Below are 22,857 nucleotides of genomic sequence, written 5' to 3' on the forward strand. Positions count from 1 at the left end.
GGGCAGCATGTTTCCTCTGTAGCAATGTTTGAGGGCCAGGTGGGAACTAAGGTAGATGGAGTGTTTCCAGGAGGCATAGTAAGGAACAGCAGCTGCTACAGTTTTTGGAAGGAAAAGTGAAGTGCTCATGATCTCCCTACCACCTCCAGGGTGCCCATAGTGAAGTCTAACCACTCTCTTATGGGGCTCCCATACTTCACCAAGAGTCTGGGAGAGTCTTGCCCTGACACTGAAGATTCCCTGAAATCAAAGTCTCAGTTTCTTTTATTTCTGCTCATGGTAGCTGGAGTATAAAGAGAGGGAAGAGTTTACTGGACCACTGCTAATTCTCTCACAAGATATTTTAAGATTTTGTTGGGAAGAGAGAATGTAAAGGCAGATACAGATGAAAAAAAAATGTAGGGGAGTCAGTCAGAGATAACTCTATGGGTGAGGTCACAAGAAGCTGTGAGTGTCTAATCTAAGTGATCTATACCTGTGCAGTGCTGAAAAGTAAAGCCAGTGCATAACATAGACTGGCACCACAATCAGTGGGAAAATAAACAAATAAATAAATAAGAGGAATTACATTGCAACATCTCTAATCCATTCAAAGGTCACATGAATCAGAGAATACTTCAGATTATCTCCATTTGATTACGCCATGAAGAAATTCAGCAATAATTTGCCCATGGCTCCTACCTTGATTTTCCATTTCATCTGCTGATGAGTTCACTTTGCTTTATACTTGTAGGGTTGGATAAATGATATATTGACCTGGGAAACCATACACAATGTCTGGGCAGGAAAATTCATGTTTTAAAATTCATGGTACGTTAATGTCCTCCCACTGAGCCACAAACCATTATGAACATAAAAATAATTTTCTGGATCCTTTGTCATAAGCCTACTGAAGTTGAAGATGTTCAGTTAACTTCCATAGGTTTTCAATTATATTCCTTGCTAGTTTGGCTTAGCTAACTGTTGCCACAACTCCACATGAGGTGGTAGACACTGACTAAACAAACATCTCAATGTTTGGCTTTCCTGCTGCTCCAGGTAAGTGTTTGAAGGACTGATGAAAGCTGTCCGAAGGTATCATCACTGCCAGATGTTGTGTGCAAGCATGTTTTGCTCTCAGGGGCACGTCAACAAGGATTTGGCTATAAAGGCTTTTGTATGAAAATCAAGAAGGTGGACGTGCAACAGAGCAGTTGGAGCATGAGGTGTTGTGACCACTTGTGATTTCCCCTTGCTGGCTCTAGGAGCTGTTTTCCTTCTACATACTGGTCCAGCTTCATCTGTGACATAGTGTGGCTCAGGTTTGCCTGAAATCAGGAGTTTAAACTTGTTAAGCCAAACTGGTGGAAAGGCTTGTTGAACATGTTTGTTTGTTTTAAATGCACATTCCATTCCAAGTCAACTAAGATTTAGTTTCATTAAATCAAAATCAAAAAGTTAAGCTTGGTGATTTACTAGGCGGGTTTCCTGAAATGCTGCTTTTCAGAGGTAAAAAGAATCTGAAAAGAGGCAGAGAACTATCTTTTTATCTGATCTGCACTAGTGTGAACTTTGTTTGCTTCTGGGTTTTCATTTGAAACTGATAACATTTCTAGCAGTTAAGACCCAAGAACAAATTGGAGACTTTCTCATCAGCAGCTATAATACTGTTTGTGCTTGATGCATTTTGTTATCAGGCATGACAACTTTAAAGCCAGTCTATAATGTTGTGAAGTGTGTTTTTACATCACCAGCCACGATAACTTCCGATGGTGCAAGGAGTCACACAATGGAGACGACTGCTCCGTTCCAGGCAGGTTGGAGAAAAGTAAAGGGATGCTGTAGAAACACCCCATTTAATGGCATTTCATTTTTGAACTGTATCCAAAACCAGTTTTTGTGGAGAAAAAAAAAAAAAAAAAAAAAAAAAAAAGAGAGAGAGAGAGATTTAGGACTCTTGAAAGATTTTGCTTTAGTAATGCAACATGCTTTCATTTCACAATTCATTTAACTTCAGTAAAATGAAAGCATTACAATAAAATGTTAGATAATGATAATATATATATGCTACAATAAGGCCAGTTTTGGAATATAAATATGAAACCGTGATGTTGTGAATTTATCAAAGTCATATATTTTACAATGTTAATAGTATAGAATAATAAAGCTGAGACAAAACACTGCAACTTCTAACAATTTTTAATTCTTTTTTTCAGGCTTGTTATTTTTCTTGGACACATTTTGATTTTGGTAAAGCTTTCTGTATGACAAAAAATGTCATTAGGGGTTTTCATTCAGGTCTGTTATCACTGTTATCTGTTAGATAGAAAATGGGAGTTTGGGAGTTGTTTCACCTGGGAAGGTGAAGGCAGTGACAGGTATGCTTTTTTCTTTAATGTTTATTTCTTTATGATAGGAGAACTAAATATTCTTTTTTAAACCACAAAGAAAGAAGACTCTCACATACATGCAGAACCTCCTAAGTGTGAATGAATTATTTTTAAAGATTCATAATCCAAGGAAGGAAACATTGATATATTTGTTAGAATAAACTCTATAATATGTTTTTTACGTCTGTATACACATATGTTAGATCCATTCCAGTGATTTTAAGGATATTAGGATATAGGCAGCTTCAAGTAGAAGTTTAGATTTTTATTTATTTTTTATCATTTTCTTAAGGAATAGAAGATAAAAAAAAGGAAAAGCTTTTCTTGAGGGAGATTTTTCCTCTCCAAGGCTGCCCTCAGTACAGAGCAGTGTGCTGAACAGGGCAGGCAGGACCAGGGTCAGCTTTTGAAATGGATATAAAGTAAAGAAAGAGCAGTGGAGAAAAAACAGACTTTGTTCAGAAGGTGGTTGGAGATGGGCTTGTCCTGTAGATGAGGAACAGCAGCTACAGCCACAAGATCTGAGTCCAAGGCAACAGAACACATCTATCATGTTGTAATTGCAGAGAAGAATTTGAAAGGTGGCAGCTATCAGCTAAAGCACTGCAGAAAGAAAGAAAAACTTCAGTTTTGTTACTAAGTCTATAAGTTCTGAAAGCTGGACTTATTACTCACTAAAGCTGGATGTTGCTTATCCTGGAGATGCAGCAATGATGCCTAGCCTCATGCTGAACCTGGAGAGCATCCGGCACCATGACACTGTCTTATGACACTGTCTTATCATGAACCCTGAGCTAACTCCCCACAGTACAAAACAGGGAACCTGCAGGTGTATTCTTCTGTACCATATCCTGACCAAAAGGAAACACACAACGGAGGACCCTCATGCATCTCAAAACACAAAGGAAAAAGAAAGGAAAACTACACGGCCAATCTTTGAGCATTTCACTGGCACCAGTAGCTCTGAGGTCCCCTGGCCTTTCAAGGCTGTTGCTGTAAATGCCACATTGAGATTTCTTACACCAGCATTTCCTTACATCTTGGCCTTGAGACAGGAGGGCTAATGTCCTCATGCCTCGGGGCTGTTTTCGTTTCCTGATGCATTTTTGAGGTACAAATCAATGCAAGCTTGTTTGTTTGCATCAGGCCAAACTTATCCTGCCTGGGACTGGGTCCAGGTTTCTCATTCCTCTACATTCACCTTTGGCAGCCATACGGCAACGTCTACAATGAACTGCAATTTAGTAATTCAAGGGGCTGAAGCATGCTTCCTTCTCCCTTGCTTCGCAAAGAGAGTGCTCTCTGGCACATACGTGAGAGCTCAAGGTATCAAGCCACGCTCAGAGCTCTTGACAGCTTTACTTCGATGTGTGCCTGGGGTACATCGAAGGAACAACGGCTCCCTTCTACAGTGCAAAGTCTACTGAGCATGTCTAACATGTTCCTTGAGAACATGGAGCAAAATGAGGTGACAGCTAATGGTAACACCATTTTGTTTTCTTCCTCTGGAGCAAATTCCCAATCCTTTCTCCAAAGCTTGTCACAGAGCTTCTGAATAAATAGAAAAGTTGTATCACAGATGTGCAGAAAAATATTTTTCTCAAAAATCTCCAACTTATTTGACCATGTGCTGTGGAATAAACACCTTCAATATGTGGTCCAGACCTCAGTGTTAGAGGGAAGTGGACTGACCAGAAGTGGGACCAGGGGTTCTTCAGAAAAGAGGTGCCAAGACATCTGTAGTACAGACATGGCTGCTGATGGCAGGACAGCACGCTTTGTTTTGTATGTTGGGTTTGTAGTACAACTGACTGCTGTGATATTTCACCTCTGAGATCCGACTTTTAAATATTTCCATACATTCCATAGGACTACACGGCTGTAGGTGGCTGGGGTAGGACTGGGTGGGAGGACCAGGTGCTTCAGTGCAGCTATCTCCCCCTGAGCTCAATTTCCCACAGATATCGTGGGTGAAGATGTCCTCAGAATGGTCCATGAAGCCTAAAGGGCAGCTCTTCTTCCTAAACTCAATGCCCACATTTGATCCTATGGGATTGATTATGATTTAGTCTCAGCCTAAATCACAAAGCAGATACATTCTGCACTGAAATACATCACTGGTGCTCCTGTTCAGGTGCACTGTTCATTGGTGCATTGCTCCTCACTTCTGTTTTTGTTCTGGTGAAGATCTCCCCATTTTCAGACTGGACCTGGACCCCAGTGATACACACATTTACAGAAACAAGGAAGTTAGGGATTACAAAAGAAGCCAATATTCTAGGGATACTCTAGGTCATCTATCTAGCCCATTACACAGGACAAATTTAATCAAATTGCATAAATTGAATCACATAATTGAATAAAGGATGAGTCCTTTTAAAAGACATTCTGACTTCGTGGAGGGCAAAAGGGACTGAAAGTTGCCCTACATGCTTTCAGTCTTTAGTCTTCCCTCCGAGACTGCTGCTGAACTCTGGATCAGATAAAACAAACCAACATACAACTTTCACTGATCCACGCATTTAATCAAATCTAAGGATGGTATAGGGCCTATGTGTTGGATTGTGCAAAGTATGTGAATTTTTTCAGTTGTATCAAAATTAACAACAACAACAAATATTAATACGGAAATGAATCAGCTCAAGATTTTCATAGCGCTCAGCATATGACTTCAGTATTGCATTAACTAATTTATTTGTGTAGTTTTTATATAGGGTTGGTCTATATTAATAATTTAGGAGCCATATTATTAATTTAGTTATTGATAATGCAACACCTGATACATGCTCACATATGGAAAGCCAGACAAGTGCAAGAGGGTATTCAGCCTTGTTAATATGACTGCTGTGTAATGTAGTGAACCCAATTAATTGCAGGTGAAGTGTGACTATAACAGACCATATACATATAAGTGGTTGAGTTTTGGGGTGAGTTCCTGGGAAATGAGGTTACCCTGCAGGGGATGAGCAGGAGGTGTACAGCTCCCTCCATCAGCATCAGCAGGAGCCCAGATAACTCGGCCCTTCCTCCTGCTCCCCCTTTCCAGTCCCCGTCTGTTGGAGGTTGTATGTTTGTGGTTGTGTTCCACCACAAACCCATTACCGATCCACCTTTGTGTTCACAAAGGCCTATTTCTTTGATTTCACCTTACTCCTTTCCAACACCTTCCCCTGCCCCTGTCTCAGCCAGACCCAGCTCCTGCCCCGGTTGTGTCACTGCCTCTCCCAAGCCTCTCTTCAGCCAGGAACACCACCTCAAAGCACTGGTGAAAACACGGACCCCAGCTCTCTAAATTTTGTACCACCTAGATTTGGTACCTGTCTCTTTCCAAAGTCCAGGAGCCAGGTGTATATCCCAAACGTCCCACCACACCTGTGTGTCTGAGACACACAGAGACACCTCAAAACACCTCAGAGGCCTCCTCTCTGCTGTCCCTTATCGTTCTTCATCCTCAGCCCCACAGAGCAAAGGCATGAGCTGTGTTTACTCTCCAAAAAGCTGTGCTTACCCTCCCAGCAGAGGCACCAGGGAAAGCGCTCTTGTTTGGGTTCGCTTGCCAGCCAGACCTTCCCGGTGCCTTATCACAGCCAGCTGATATTTCCTCCCCTGTCTCTGCAAGTTTTGTCCATCAAAGCAGCAGACAGTGCTGTTTTATGATGTGCTGTAAAACTACCCTGCGTGTGCTCAGCGTGGCTGCCTCATTTATCACTGCTCAGCCTTCGCGCCGGGACATCATCCATCACTGCCTCCTTAGAGCCCGGAGTCAGAGCCCGGTCCGTGCTGCTGCCTCAGCCCAGAGTCGTGTGAACGCTCCCCAGCAGGTCCCTTTGTCCTCAGGCTGTGTTTTTTTTCTTCCCTTTTTTCTTATTTTTTTCCAGGAAATGGGACTTCTTCTTACATTTTGTTCCCAACCAAGAGTCGAGAATAGAAAACCAAACTTCAAAATTCAATTGACTGTGCCTAATGGAGGGGATTTTAATTTGTAGCCTCTGACCCTTATCTATTATTGACAGAAATAAAGACCCTTTTTTGTTTCATATTTGCAGCTAATGGTAAAAGAAAAATTTAGAGGTTTTAATTTTTTGATCCTAATAGTGACCTCCATGTCCATTGTGAAACCATGAATAATCACTGCTTAAGAAAGGCATTTCTGTGAGCAATCTAGAAAGTGGACAAAGGAACTTTTGAAACAGTTTCATATGCAGGACAAAAAAGCTCAAGAATACATTTGTGTCTGATTTTCTTCCTGTGCTATAGAAAGAAGAGTGTCCTTTTTATTAATTGCATTAATTAATTGCATTTCACTTATGACTTTGTTTCTCACAAGCCTGTTCGTTCTACACAAATTATGCAACTAGCAAGCAAAACCTATAAAATGATTTAAAATGTCAGCCAATGTAAAAGCTGTAAATTCAGAGCCTTCTCCTACAGCTGGTATCATCATTGAGGGAAAACCCCATTGATTTTACCAAGTCTCTATATTAAAGAAGATATATTGTACCAAACTAAACATGAAAACAGGTCTTGGGCTGTTTCTGTGTTTTGATACCCTTTCTCTTTAATGCTGTCTTACTTGTGGGGCACTGCTGTGGCATGCATGAGGAAGTGGTGAATAGGACTCATGCATCTCATAATTCTCTCTCTGGGATTTAGCTTCCTGTGGTTGAAGAAATGCTGTGCCCAGCTTGCTGGGCAATTTTGCTCTAGGAGAAGCTGTGGCAGGTAGCAGTGAGTGTGGAGTCTGCTCCAGGCTCTTTTTTAGGAGGCAAGCCTTCAGAAATGTGGTCTTCCTGGAAATAACCCCAGGTAAAGGGTGACAGGCCATGCACCAGTTGTGGCTTCCTTTGTTCCAGGATGGATGTGTGAGTAGCACAAGTTGCACTCATGAATGCTGGTGATTTCCCAGAATGAAACAGCTGACTGTAAGGCTCCAGATCATTGTTATTGCTTCAGCAATGAGATCAAAATAATAGACACTTACTAGGAGCAGAATAGACAGCACTCAGGTTTTAGTTGTATTGTTTTTCATTTTATCTCAGCTTTCTGTCCACTTTATAACTTGGAAGCAAGATCACAGGCTCTGCATGGTGATCTTGGGTGGCCTGGATAAGGAGAAGATATGTTTGTCCCAGTGGATGGATGCCCTTCACCTTCCAGGGCTGTGCCTACACCAGCAGAACCTCAGCACAGTGGGCGCATGTGTGTGGCACAAAGCAGACAGTGCTGCAATTCCTTCTTCTACATTATTTTCACATGAGCTTATTTTTAAATGAGTTTTGGAGTGGTCCCCCGGATCAAGTGTCCATGATGTACATACGGTTTGATGATGCTGGAGGGGCCAGAGACTGGTTCTGGCCCTCATGTCCACAACAAAGTGTTGAAGGTGTGCTTGTAGAGGAAACCAAAATCATGGGTCAATCAAGTAGGCTGGAGCTCACTTGATATGCATCTTGGGCAAATTATGCTGTATTCCAAAAGGAACGTCCTTTGCACACACCCAAATCATTCTGCTGACAAAGTCAGAGTGGGATATATTCCCTGACATGAGCTCCAACATTGGGTTTAGTCACATAAGACTGCCCTTGTCTGGAGTCCCCCCAGCATGCTCAGCAGCTGCTGCTGTTGTTATTGGCACCTTCAGGACACGGAGATGTCTGGGCTGTGCTCCAGGGACTCCCACACATTAGAACGGGAAATGGAGCTTTGCAAAGACCTTAACTGTTCTGTGAATCTGTGAAACCGTGAAGGAGAATGAGCTTTGGAGACTTCTGACCCTTATTCCTGATGCTGGTGTAGAAAGCAGCTCAAAACAAATCCACTGAAGACTGAACAGCAACAAAATACTGGAAAGCATTACAAGGTGACAGTTATTGGAAACCCACTGGAAGCAACAGTTCTTCTGCCTCTGACCTCAAAGCACATTTGACCAGAAACCTGAAGGAAGCATGGATGTCGTAGTTTGTTTTTTTCCCTTGCAAGGACCCACAGCTCTGCTCTGGCTTGGAGGCTTGGAGGGGTGGACAAATGCCAGGAGCCATCCACTGTGGCTGTCTGCCAGGAGGATGCAGAGGGGAGCAATAAGAGAGCAGGTACAATACCTTTGTCAGAGAAAAAAAAAAAATATATATATATATATAAAATATATAAAAAATAAAAATAATGATAAATAAAAAGAAAGAAGTGGGATATGCATTTAGAACAACAACATTTTTATAAAATCTGTTGTATTTTTTCAAGATTCTCCTTTTTTTTTTTTTTTTTTTGAGAACTTCAGTGGAATGGGATTTTTTTTCTTTATGTGTCTCATATTTGGATTTTGTGTCCTTAATCATTTTTTTTAATTCTACTGAAAGATGTGCTTTTCTCCCCTGAGCTGTTCTGGTGACATTTTTCCATGGGTAAGGGAATTTCTCTTGATTATTAACTCATTTTCACTGTACAGTTCTACATAGGAAAGAAATAATTGTTGAAACTCTGGGCAATATGAGAATTTAAATATCTACAATTCCTAGCTTAACAAGGATTAATTCTTCTTAACAAGGATTTTGTTGTCTTCTGGTCTTCTTGGATCCACCTCTCCAATCAACACAAGAGAAGGCTGCTTACATGGCAAAAAATGCTCTTTTGGTATGTCATTTCATGGCAAGAAATGCTCTTCTGCAATGGCATTTCAGGAAGCACATCACTTCTCTCCTCCCCTGGGCCAAAGAAGACCAATGCTGTCTCCAGAACCAGATCTAGAGCTAGATCTACATTTGATCTACATTTGATTTCTGAGCTGCTTCTCGTTGCTGAACCTGACAGAAGAGCTGCTTTAGAGCTGCTTTTCTTTTTCTCTTGTGCAGCAAATCCTCCAGACTGACTCCACATACTGCTGAACCCTGCTCCCACCTGAGGATCTTCTTTTGTGCCTGGTGCTGTACAAACACCCGGTCAGAAAGCAATTTCTGCCCTTTTGTGTCTCTCACCAGCTTTTCATAACTCCTGACCTGAGGGCAAAATGGAAACTGGCATCATCATGGTACCAAAAACCTGCTCCCATTTGCTTTTTTTTTCTTTTTATTTCTTTTTATTATTATTATTTTTATTTTTTAATATATATATATATTTCTCTGTGTGCATGTCTTGGATAAGCAAAGACTGGGCATTAAGCTTCAAGTAAAGTCTGAGAAACAGGTCTCACTTCTAATTTGGGCAAAGTTAAGTGTACATGTTTCTCAGTGTCTAGTCACCAATAGCATATATGCAACTTTACCTTCCTTTACATTGATATTTACTTTACTTCCTTTGCATCTACAGCTATAGCAAACCTGGTGAGTGAGCTCTGCCCGTGCAGGAGGAAGATGCAGACCCAGCCTCCCAAGTGACCAAACCAGTCATGAAACAACTGGAAAAGCAACTCAAACCCATGCACCCCACTCCACCTTTTCCTGAGGAGGGTCTCTTCCATGTCTTTTACCACCAGGTGGGACACAAAGCCACTTGCCCAAGTGACACCAGCACGGTGACAGCCTACAGTGTGCTCTTGCCACTGGTTTGAACCATGCTGTGCTCTGTGCTGCCCTGGACCAGATTTCCCTGGCATTGCAGTGCTCAGCTTGTTAGCCTTTTCCTAAATGTTAGTCAAAGAATGAGCTGCTGAGATGTTTTTAAAGGAAGGGAGATGCCTCACTTGAGCACCCCATGCTATTCCCCAGGGTACTCAAAACACGTTGGAGATGTTTTTCAGCAGACATGGGTATTGATCTAAAATATATATATATATACACATACATACAGACATATATATAATTAAATTTAATTTAAAATAAAATAAAATAAAACAAAACAAAATAAAACAAAATAAAACAAAAATAAAATAGAGAATATTCATAGCTATATATAAAGAGTCACAAGTGCTAGATGATAAGCAGTGACAGAGGTGGGTCAGGACCTGGCAAATGGAAGAGAGGGAGGAAATCACACAAAAAACAGCTGTAGGTTCATGAAGAGTACGGTGGCAAGGCCAAGGCTTGCAAGCTGCGTATATGGAGATGACCTGAAGAAGAAAAATGGATCGTTTGTGCAATTGCTGAGTTTTTGCAGTTGGAGCTGAAGATTGTTTCTAAGTATTTTTCTATCTCTGTCCACAGCTGGTTTCCAGGCCCCTACAGAGACTTCTGAAATTTCTCTCCTCATCTTACTTGATCACAGCAGTCATCTCACCTCAGTCTTGCCTTTATGGTGAGATTAATTTATCCTTCTAACTCATGTGCCTGTGATCAAGACAGTGGAGTCTCCTAATCAGTGGCAGACAAAATGCTGTCCTTTTATGGCAAATTCTTTTTTTTTTTTTTTCTTATTTTTGCTTTTTCCCCACCTAACCTTGTGTCTGGACAATGTGAAAACTTTGGAGAAGATGCTATCAATCCTGCTTGTTCTCCCTTCTAGTTTGATCTTTTGGTGGGGATAATTCATTCATCCAGGCTCAGACCTCCTTTCTCACACTTCTGCATGACAAGCTATTAGAAAGACCTCTCCATTTACCGAGATAGTGATCTGTCTGAAGAGAAGAAAGCAAAGACTGAATGTGAAGATGGTGATGGAGAAAATGAATCTGAAGAACAAGACAAGAAGTAAGGAAAGCATGCAGATTAAAACCGAGGCAGGAAAACTGGAGGGAAAGTCAGAAAATAGGGTAAAGGGGGTGGCTGACTAAAATCTCATGGACCACTTCATCCTCCTGAGGATGCAGGTTTTTCACAGACACATTTCTGATTAATTTCCATACTCTGGGACAGGCATGAAGGTGAAGGGTTCTGGCCTCATCTGTGCAAATCCCCCAAGGCGTCAGAAAAGTAATCGTTCACGTGTAGAAGTCACCAGAGGGAGAAGCCATGGAGTAGAGGGGCCCCACACAGCCTGCTCCCCTCTACCTCACTGTGGCAACCCCACAGCTTTTGGGGAGGTCATGCTCCAGAGGGAAAAGGCAACAGCTGAGACGAGAGTACAGAGAGATGGCAAAGTGTTTATGTACCCACAGGAACACCACATGGAGAACAAGGTTTGACTAAGATTATTCCATTCCTCAAAGGAAATAATGAATATTTTGAATGGCTGACAGTAAGCATTTATACAGCTAGGAATGTATCTGTCTCACATATGGAAGGAAATCTAGTATTTCTCATGCTCTGCACAACAGCAGAGAGTATTGGCTGCTGTACGTCAAATATTAAAAAAAAGAACTAGATATTAAACAAAACATTAAAAAAGGAATTCTTTGTCATTCCATATGTTTTGCAAATTCATCATTTTATAGGTAAGTATGTCACACAAACTGCAAGGCTGGGATTCCAAGGCTCTGCCAAGCTCTGTGAGATTCCAGAAATCTGAGGTATCCAACTAGTCTTTTGGGATACGTCTTCCCATTGAACTTCACTGACAGTAGGATAGGGCACTTATCCTACCTCTTCCATGGAGCTATCAGAGCACACAACTTTTGTATATCTTCCCAAACCACAAGAAAACCCTGCCTGGGATCCTGTGATGGATAGTTTCTCTGAAGCATGATAGAGGGTACCACCTTTAGCCCATAATGGGAGGGATTGGGGCATCAAACTAAAGGCAAGAAATGAGCTCCTTCAAACTTCGAACCTCCTTGTTCACACACATCTCCATCATAACTCAGCATAACTCATCCCATCCCAGCTGTGATGACACGAGGCACCCAGGGCCACAGGACAGGAGATTTTTGTCACCACTCTCAAAACGTGGAAGACAAAGATCTAACGGCAAAGGGGACTGAAGCACAGGTCAGAGTTGTGAGATTCACACTTTGAGGAGGAGAATTCACAGGTCTGTTGCTGGCCCAGGACAGACTATCACAAATAGATATCCAAACCCCTATGTGGTTGCACCAAAGAAATACGGATGCCAGGTCTGTGAGGCAGTACAGCTCCCAAGCCACAGCAACTGGACTTCTTGCCATGTCAGAATCCTAGCCTTATCTCACAGGTTTTCCTCTGTGCGTGGATTTCCTTAACAACCCTAGAGAAGCCAACAGATATCTCACATTAGTAGAATTAACACTTTACAGTCAGACTCCAGGCACAGCAAGGCTAAATTTTTGAAACTCCCTGGAGCTTGGAGAAGGTGGCCCTGTGACACCAAGTCCAAGCACTGCCCTCTGGTGCACATGCATCTTGTACAGGATTAAGGTGAAAAACTGGTTTATCTAACTTGGTGATGGAAACCTAGAGTAATTCCCCCAGCACCAGTGCATTATACTAACAAAAAGAGGGAAGTGGAAGAATGAGGTTTGTAGGCTTTCCTTGCATTCTGACTACAGAAAAAAAAAAAAAAAAGGCATTGTGAACATGTATGCTTGTGGTATACTGCCTTGGCTATTCATGGTGATGTTTTTAATTACTGTTTGTTTAGTATCTCTAAAAATGTTCTGTTGTGTATTGGAACATTTCCATGCAAAAAGAAGGAGGTCAACAAATGCCTCTGCTTGACTTCCAGGCAATAATTTCTTCAAAATGTTGCCACAATACAGTAATGTATGGCTGCACACCCTTATTCTGTACCCTCGATTGATGTTTAATAATACAACATACAGGTTCATGTTCAGATATGCACACACAAACACGGGTAAATTAATATCCCAAATAGTCTACTATATTCACAATTATTGTTAGTTCTTCAAAATGTAATAACGAGAAGAAAACGGTTTAGTTAGCACAGAGTGTTCCTCTTAGTCTGCTGACAGGACTGGCAAGTTAGAGTTAACACACCTTGGTGAGGTCTGCTTTACACAAGCTGAGTAAAGATAATCACTTCACATTCATGTGTGATAAACACTGGAGGAACCGTTCTTTGGCCAACATCAAAGGAAGGCGCAAGCTCTGCAGTCCTTGCCTGCAGCTCCCGGGCTCTGCTTTACCAGAGCAAGTAGACAAGTCAGCCTCCCTCTTTCTCACAGCCACTGCCACTTTCCATATGTGATGTACCAGCCACTGATTCAGCCCAAAACACCCTGCAGCATTTGCTGAACTCTGCCTTTGTCTATGCTGCACCTCTCAATGTGGCAATACCCCAGCACTGCAAAACCCTCTGGGAAATGTCTCCTGGGTACTGGGGAACTCTGCAAATTCCTGGTATTCTTCCAAGCAAAGGGTTTGGTCTTGTCTTTGTTCATTCCAGCTTCTTCATGTCTTTGGTATTACTTTTTGAATGGCTCAGGAAAAATCTGCTTTGTCCCATCAGCTCCCTGCACAACTGCACTTGGGAAAATTGAAGATTTCAATAGTGACAATGTTATACCTGTGGACAGATACTTATTTTCCTCTCTTCCATCACAGAAACAGGTAACCTGATGCCTTCTTCAGCAATAACCATGGTCATTGCAGAACCCTCCGAGCCTACCAGGAAGGGGGAGATATGCCAGATGTGAAACCTCATACCACAATCCCAGGCACGCATGCTACAGATGAATACACTGGCCTTGTGCCTTTGGAATGTTTTTTTGGGTACCTTCCAAGTAAGTGTGATAATAACCTGCAAAGAAGTTTATCAGTTTGAAAAAAAAAAATAAAAAAAATGTTCAAATGCTTCATAGAAATAGCAGGAACAATATAGCCTCCTGCTCTATGAGTTGTATATTTAACATGTTCCTACTTTTCCTGTTACTTTTCACCATTTCTGTCCAGCTGCTTCATTGACATCTCCTGTTGAGTTAAAGATGAATTAAAAGGAGAGGAAACAATTCTGCAAACTGTCTTCTTGAAAGATGATTACAGGGTTCCCTTAGAGACCCACCTTGCCAGCAAGCACCAGGCCTGAAGAAAAGCTAACTGGTAGGTCTCTGCTCTAGGTATCTGCTTGTTGAAAGCAATCAAGGAAAAAAAAAAATAATGTCCTGGAAACAAGAAACTGATTTGGTCCCTGTGGCATGTTTTTCACTGGCTCATGTTAATTATTGCCCTGATAGCTTGTAATGACAGCGAGATGAACCTATAGGAACTGTGATGGGAACATGGCAGGGCTGCATGGGCCATTGCTGTTAGGTTACCACATTTATACAGTGATGAATTCAGAAGCTAACTGATGGAAGACTTAGAACAACCTACTGTCAAAGAAAGCTGCATTTTACCTTTATTTTGGAGAAATTGGAATTAAACACAAAGGAATGACCACTGTTTCTGGACACCCTTGCATTACGGATCACAGGAGTAAACCAGGGAAGGATCACCCCACACTTGTCACTCATTAGCTGTGATTTCTCACTGTCTCCCTGGCTGGTCCCAGCCTTCAGCACTCTGTCTCAGTGGTCCATCAGCAGAACAGAGCGATGCTGTGCACAGGAACACTGCGTAACGGGCTGCTCATGCAGCCCCTGCTGTGTCAGCGTGCAGGTGAGTCCTCGAGGAAACCTTAATTCTGTATCCAGTACAGTTTAAGCCAGGGGTCCAAATACCCTGAGATGTGTACCTGTTTGTGCAGCTAGTCCTGTTACATGAAACAGGGGTCTTCAGTGACAAATATACAGCAGCCACAAAAAAAAAAAACAGTGATTTCTTTAGAAAAATACATTTCTGGATGCTCTATTAAACTCCGATTCATTCTGTGGCACCCTGGTTAAAGGGGTGCACAGGTACCTTATGGGCTTGACCTGCTCCTTGGTGTGTTTGCCCAAGGCACACTCTTTGGGCAATCCAGCAGCCAGTGCGTGGTGTTGGCTTTGCTTTATATTCTGGCATTTGCCGTTAAAGGCTCGGTTCCTGGGGAATACCGCAGTCACCCACGAGCCGTGAATCCTCAGCTAGCGAGGATGCCGTCTCCTTGGAAATACGGATTATATCCCTCGTGCCGGCAGGGACAGCATCCTTGCCTGCCCCTGCCCCGAAGTGCTGCGCCTCCCCGCGCTCTGCGTGTCACCTCCCACCCCTGCTGCTAATGCCAAGGACCCCAAATAACCAGGACCCGTTACAAAAGGCACCGACAGGTCCCTCGAAACCCCCTTTTCCAGCCCAGGTCCGTAGCGCTGTCCCCAGGCAGAGCAGTGTGACACCTCCCGGGCAGCACCGGGGAGGGGGCACCCTCTTTCCTCCACCCCACGACCCCCCCCTTCGTTCTGCTACCCCTCTCCCCTGATCGATGCGCACCCTAATTCCTCCCCATCCCCTTGGGGATGCGACAGCGGCTGCAAGGGACCGGGGATGGGGATGGGGGGGGACACATTTCCATTTCCCACCCACCGCTCCCGGAGGCAAGGACCTCGCACCGCTGATGCTCCCCGGGCTCCGGAGATTTGGGGTGGCGGAATAGGGATGGGGCAGGGCAGGGAGCAGCGGAGGGGGGGGCACCGAGCAGCCCCTATGGGGTGGGGGCTCTGCCCTGCGCCCCCCGAGCCGCCCGCAGCCCGTACCCCCGGGGCGAAGCCTCCCTCCTGCTCCCGGTGCCGGATTCGTTTAGCGGGGATGGCTTCGAGGTGGCAAACATGGGAGGTGAATTTCCCCTAAAGAAAATAATAAATAAATAAAAAACAAGGGGAAAAAAAAGTGAAAAAAAAAATAAAAACAGAGAGGGAAAAGCCAACACGAAGCGGGGCAGAAAAGACAGGGGAGGCTGGTTTAAAGTGCCAGGACTAAAGGTCTGTGCTAGTTTCATAAAACGGCCTGAAGGATGCTTATTTTGCTGCAGTCTGGGTTATTTCAGCCCGCAGTTGCACAACAAACCATTTAAACATTTCAGCACAAAACCGATTCCATTGTTGGGCTGCACATTAAAAAGTGTTATTCGCTTTGAAGTTTTTGTCTAATGGCTCTAAACTGAAAGAAAATGTTTTCCTATTACTTAATTCAATCATAGCGAAGAGGCTTGGTAAAAAGCCCACGGATTTTGCCCAAAGTGTGACAGAGTTCTCTTTGTGTTTGCTTATCCTCTGCTGTCACACACTTTAATTCGCCTCTCTTTATCTGGCATTCAAAACTTTCTTCAATGACATTCAATAAGGTCCAGCGGCTGGAAAAAAAAACTGGTTATTTTTTGGGATATTCTTTCCCAGTAGCTTTGGGCTTGGTGTGCATTCAGGAGCCGTTAACCCTTTGCCTCCCCGCGGCTCGGAGCGCTGGGGTTCAGCCCCTGGGCAGCGGGAATCCCTCGGGCTGGGGAGGAACCGACCCCCCGGTGGCGCCTGGGGGAGAGCTGCCCCTTCCCGGGACCAAGCTCCAGGGGAAAACCCTTTAAATCACGAGCTCCTTAAAAATAACCTCCCCCAAAAAAATAAAAAATAAAAAAATCCCAAACCATTAACGCTTGAAAGGGGGAGACACTCGGAGAGCCTTACTAAATCACTGCAGGACTGAGTTTTTACCGGCATTCGTTTTTCACCATTCCGGGCTTTTATTCGGGCACATCCGTACGTTTTCAGGCTCGGGCATCAAGAGCGTCTCGGCAGAACTCGCATAGATTTCAGCGAGAGATGAGATTGCAAGCAAGGGCAGCCCCTGGACGAGCCAGGGACACGGGATGACATTGTTTCCCAGTTTTTCTCTTCGTTGGAAGATGTGCACTGGGGTTAGAGGCGGGCAAGGTTCCCGCAAGGGACAAATCTCCTCGAATTTTGTTTGTCGGGCGGCGGTTGATTATTTTTTATTATTTTTTTTTCTTTTCCTATATATTAAAGGGGGAGAAGGGGAAGAAAATACACCCCGAGGAGTTCTTTCCTCCTCCCCATTGCCATTCCTTCCTCACCTACCGGAGCGGCGCGCTGCGGGGAGCCAAACGCCGAGCCCTGCGCGCTTTTGCGCCCTACCTCGGACAGTCGCTTTAGGGCCACGCCGCTAAGTTTACCGGTCCCCTGCGCTCAGGACCGGGGAAAAACCTTTTCTTTTCGTGCTGCCTCGCCTTGTAGGGCGGAAAGAAGCCCGGCGTTTCCCCTCCGCTGCCGGCGGCTCCCGGTGCCGGGGCTCGGAGGCGCTCCGGACGCATCCCGGGGAGATGCCGGGGGCTGCGGGGAGGATCGGGAGGATGGAAGGGGGGCGCTGGGTGGGGGGCTCCTTGCACCCCAAAACCCACGCTGCTTGTGGCCGTTCTCCGTGCCCAAGCACCCACGCAGGGAGCGGCGGCTGTCACCTCGAGGGGACCGGGAGTGAGACTCCGGGTCCCGGTCCGGGGCTGGGAACAAAGCCGAGGGGTTGGGGATGGTGGAGGGCGGCGAAAAGGGGGGCGAAACGTCCCGGCGGCGAGAGGAGAGGGGGCAGACCTGGTGCCACAGGTGGGAAAGGCGCCGGGGGGCTGGCAGGGGAAGCGCGGCTGCAGCCGGCAAAAATAAACAAGGGGGAGCCGGGCCGAAAGCTGGGCTGAAAGCGAAGGAGAGCGATAAAGAGAAAGAAAAGAATATTAAATCGCGAGAGAATGAGAAAATAACCCCGCCAAAGGGAGAGGAGGGGAGAGGCCGCCTGCTACGGCGTGGGTGGGGTCGACAAGAATAGAGTACATTATGCAGTTCATTTAGTTAACAAGGGAAATAATGAGGGAGCGTGCGGCGTGAATGCCAAGAGAAGAGGCACAGAAAGCCTATTGAGCGCCCCGGCGCCGCCATCACATGGCGCGGGCGCTATTTAAGGCGGGCGGGCGCCGTTCAGCACCACTCGGGCTGGCCAGCGGCGCTGCGCGGCCGCTGCGCGGGACTTGCGCGGGCGCTGCGCGGGGGCCATGCCGCGCTCCTTCCTGGTGGACTCGCTGGTGCTGCGGGAGGCGGGCGAGAAGAAGGGCGAGGGCAGCCCCCCGCCGCCCCTCTTCCCCTACGCCGTGCACCCCTCGCACCCCCTGCCCGGGCTGCCGGCCGGAGCCTGCCACGCTCGCAAAGCCGGGCTGCTCTGCGTCTGCCCGCTCTGTGTCACCGCCTCCCAGCTGCACCCGCCGCCGCCCGCCATCCCCCTCCTCAAAGCCTCCTTCCCCCCTTTCGGCTCCCAGTACTGCCACTCGCCCCTGGGCCGCCAGCAGCACTCCGTCTCCGCCGTCAGCGTCGGGCACCCCCCGGCGCTCTACCAGGGCGCCTACCCGCTGCCAGACCCCCGGCAGTTCCACTGCATCTCCGTGGGTAAGGGGGGCACGCGTGGGGAGAGGGAGGGCGGGTGGGGAAAGTTGGCACGGGGGGGGAAAGGGGGCATGGATGGGGAAAAGGGGGTGTGCGTGGGAAAAGAGGGGCATGGGTGGGAAAAGGGGGCATGGGTGGAGAAAGGGGGTATGCATGGAAAAAGGGGGTGTGCGTGGGAAACGGGCACGCGTGGGAAAAGGGGGGACACGCGTGGGAAGAGGGGACACGCGTGGGAAAAGGGAGACACCCGTGGGAAAAGGGGGGCGCACCGCAAGCCTGCATGCTGGGGGCGGATGCTGAAGGCACTCGGGGAGGGGGCTCCCGGCCCTGCGCCCCCCGTGGGCTCGAAGGGCGCTCCGGGGAAAAGTTGGGGACCCCCCGTGGGCTCAAACCGGGTGGGTCCCGGCGGGTCCTGACCGTGCTCTCGGCTCGGCTCCGCAGACAGCACGTCCAGCCAGCTGCCCAGCAGCAAGAGGATGCGCACCGCCTTCACCAGCACGCAGCTCCTGGAGCTGGAGAGGGAGTTCGCCTCCAACATGTACCTCTCCCGGCTGCGGCGAATCGAGATCGCCACCTACCTGAACCTCTCCGAGAAGCAGGTGAAGATCTGGTTCCAGAACCGCCGGGTCAAGCACAAGAAAGAAGGCAAAAGCAGCTCCCACCGGGGAGGGGGGCCCGGCCACAGCTGCAAATGCTCGTCCCTTTCCACCACCAAGTGCTCGGAAGACGACGAGGACTTGCGCATGTCTCCGTCCTCCTCGGGGAAGGACGACAGAGGCCTCGCCGTCACCCCCTAGCCCCCCTGGGCACCCCCCCTGCTCCCCAGGGACTGTGCCGAGAGCAGGAGGGGGAGTCCTGCCCGCTCCAGCGCCGACGCGCCGCCGGAGGATTTTGTACCGTTTTCTACGAGCCGAGTCGTTGACGAAGGACTTCCTCGCCTTTCTAAGCCCCCCCGGCTCACAAGGGCCATAAATAAACTGCTCCCCCGGTGCCCCCCGGGAGCGCTGTCCCACTTGTGTCCCCGCAGCCCCCGCAGGCTCCTCGCAGCCCCCCGGGGACAGAGCCGGGAGCTCGGCGGGTGGGGAGAGCCGGGAGACGGTCGGGTTATTATCATAATGTTATTATTTCGTTTTTTTTTTTTTTTTTTTTTTTTCTTTGTTTGTTTGTTTTTTTATTATTATTATTATTATTTTTTCCTCCCAAATCGTTCTCGGTTTTGTTTTCGGCTCCGCCGCTGCCGGGCGCGCAGCTGTGGTTGTACCGGTCCGTCCCCGTCCTCCCGGGAGATATTTATTTATTTATTTATGTGCAGAGAAACGATGATGATGGCGATGATAATAATGACGGTGATGACAATAAAAGGCTCGCTGGTGGTTTATTTCCCTTCCCCTCGTGTAGAAACCGACCACTCGCTGCGGGTACCCGCGGCACCGTCGCTCCCCATCCCCGACGGACACCTCTCCGCCCTAGCCCGGCACCGGGACAGGCACCGGGACCCTCCAGCAGCCTCCCCTGGCAAGCCTGCGGCGGGGTCTCCTCCTTTCTCCGCAGAGAAAAGGTATCCGGGGAGCGGGGGAGCCCCTGCCCGGTGTCCCGCAGGCTGGCGGGCGAGCCCCGGGGCTCTCCCCGCTGCCTCCCCGCAAAGCCCCAGCTCCAGGTCGGGCTGTGCTGGACACTTTTGCCTTCCCATCACGCTTCCCCATCCCATCCGCGGTCGATCTGCGGTGTCCGGGCGGCAGGAGTAGCCCCGTCGGGGCCGTGGCAGCCTTTGCCGTTGGGGGAGAAGAGCGCACGCTTTTACGCACGGCTTCGTGCTCCGGCCCGGCGGAGAAACCCGTGGGGGAAGCATCCTGAAAGCCCCCCCGCTGCCCTCACACATCCCCCGAGCCCCGCGGTCACCCCGCGGTGACAAACAGCCCCGCCAGGACCCCCGGACCTCGACAGGACGGCGGGACCGGACACCCCGGGGGTCCCCGCACGGCGCAGGGACGGGGAAGACGCTGTGGTTGCGTGGAGGAAAGCTCTCGGTGCGGGGAAACCCGCGGAGAGGATCCACACAGCTCTGCGCACAGCCTGAGCTCGGTGTGGGGGGGTATGGGGTTGGGGTCCCCGGGGCACACAGGCTGGAGAAAAGGGGCAGATTTACCCCAAACCGTTGGCAAAAATGGTTCTGCCCAGATGGCCTCAAGTCCCGGCCATAAAATAGGTATTTCACACCCTGCCTCTGCTGCGCCCACAGCTGACAGAGCACTGGGGGCTTCCCTGTGCACCCCAGGAGGTGTGGGACATGGGGGACCCTGCAGACAAGGCACAAAGTAGTGCCTGCTTCATCCTCTGCTGGCTCTGCACTTCACCAGGCTGGCATGGGACGGCTGGGCAAGCTACTGTTTAGGATGCTGCATCCAGCATCATCTGGGCTCCTTTTCCCATGGTTGTTTTTACATTAATCGGTGGGCGAGGGATGAAACAGCCCTGGGGGGTACGGAGCAGAGAGAGCCCGACCTTGCTGCAGGAGTCAGCCAGCCTCACGCCGTGCTTGGCCCCGCGATGCCCCCTCTTTGCCCTCCCCGGTGGCCCAGCTCCAGCTCAGGGACCCTGCGGCTAATTGGCTCAGCAGGGCCCTGCAGCCTTTCCAGCCTTTGCCCCCCTTCCTGGCCGCATGTACCAGGCTTGTTTTGCGAAGGCGTTGCAAAACAGAGAGGCAAAAGCAGCCCAATGCGGGCTCACCGAGGGGCCTGGCATCCTCTTCAAGAGGGGACTGGCATCGGAGTCACCAGGAGCCCTCGCAGCCGTGTGTGTGTGTGTGTGTGTGTGTGTGTGTGTGCGCTCCTTGTGCCTCCTCTGGCATGGGGCTGAGCCAGCTGGCTGGCAGTGGGGTGGGAGGAACACCAGCGCCGGGCGCTTTAGAGCTGCTATTAAACTGCTATTGTGGCAGCTGTGTTGAAACTCAACGTCCTGCTCTGCCAGCACATTCCCACCGTCTCTTTGGTCCTTTGCAGCGCAAGCCCTGATGGAAAAAAAAGAAGAAAAAAAAATGACTTGGTGGCACTGACCACCTGGCTTGCTCCTCATTCGCCATGAAACCTGGCCATGCAGGTACCTGTGGGACAAACACACGTGGTGCTGAGGCTGGAGTTCCCCATCTCTCAGCCAGGAGACTTTCTGGGTGCACTGCTGCAAGCTCACCAACATTTCTGTGCTGCAGGCACGGCGTGCACAGGTTGTGAGGCAGAGTGCACTGACACATTGTCCCCGGTACGGACAGCGTGTGCACACACGTGCCCGTGTCCTTTACGGACTGAGTTTGTCAGCCAGAAAATTTAGGGCTAATCCTCAGCCCTAAAAGACACCTCATGTATGTAAAGTAGCAGAGAGAATTCCCCCGGATGGTATAATTTTGCCTGAGCAGCAGCGGAGCATCGCAATGGATGCCCCCAACAAGACAGTATTAATATTCTCCGATGCACGCCGGCCTCTGCCGCAGACCCTGTGTACCTTGCAAAGCCCACTGGGGCTCTCAGTGCACTCGACAGTCATTATGCCACATCCACATGCAGAGATAATCCCTCCTTAGTTGGGCATTTTTCTAATTTAGTGAGAAATCATTACAGCAAATGCTCAGAGTGTCATTTTCAAGGACTCTGGGGTTGGGCAAATTAAAGTCATTTTGCTGTGGGAAGAGCGTGGGCACCTCTGCTAAAGCGAATGTCATAACACACCAATTTGCAACTTTCTATCTCCAGCCATTTTGATGGTAGGTTTTTGAAAGTTACTTAAGCATTTTAGCATCTGAAAATGTCTAGCCTCTCCTGATTGCAACAGGAACCGCATTTGCAAATCCACAAAATGAGTTTGAATACCTTCCAGCATTTACTCTTGCACTGTATTTTTATCTAGAAGTTGAATTATTTCTTCCTCAGCAAGCAGAAAGGAAATTCTCTGCATGCTTTGAGGCTTTCAGGACTGAGTTCCAGAGCACAAGTGGGTTATCCTGACAGGGGAAGGAGGATTTAGGGTGATGGTTTTTGGGTTTCCCCTTTCCACCTGTTGGCATTGCTGAGCATCGGTGTCCCACACCCCATCCCATTGCACATGGTGCCACCCTCCCTTCACCACTCCAGGCACAAAATGTGTAAGGAAGAAATGCTGAGAAAAAAACAAAGGTCTGGAAATAAGAACCTTCCCAACACTAGGTATCTAGGTATTTACACTTGTCATAACATTAGTTTGCATTATTTGGCTTTTAAGCTTCTGTGATTTTCATATTTATCCCTACACCTCACTTCCTTACGTACAAGGGTTACATCAGATTGATTTATAGTTGAAAGCATGTATTGGTATTTTAAGGGTTATTGTTCTTAACTACAAAACCAATACTATTAACCCAGGGATTGTCATAATTCA

The 22,857-nt window shown here is 47.5% G+C and overlaps 1 protein-coding gene across 1 annotated transcript; it reads left to right on the top strand.

Annotated features, from left to right (window-relative positions):
- Positions 1-18,068: 18,068 nt before the first annotated feature.
- Positions 18,069-19,250, top strand: GSX1 (GS homeobox 1; the record flags this gene model as incomplete). The annotated part of the gene is made up of 2 exons (XM_084508546.1): positions 18,069-18,456; positions 18,895-19,250. The coding sequence occupies 2 exons, from the start codon at positions 18,069-18,071 to the stop codon at positions 19,248-19,250; spliced, it is 744 nt and encodes a 247-aa protein (XP_084364672.1).
- Between the last annotated feature and the right edge of the window lie 3,607 nt (positions 19,251-22,857).

Source organism: Aythya ferina (genome assembly GCF_964211825.1).
Source record: "Aythya ferina genome assembly, chromosome: 1".
Classification (NCBI taxonomy): domain Eukaryota; kingdom Metazoa; phylum Chordata; class Aves; order Anseriformes; family Anatidae; genus Aythya; species Aythya ferina.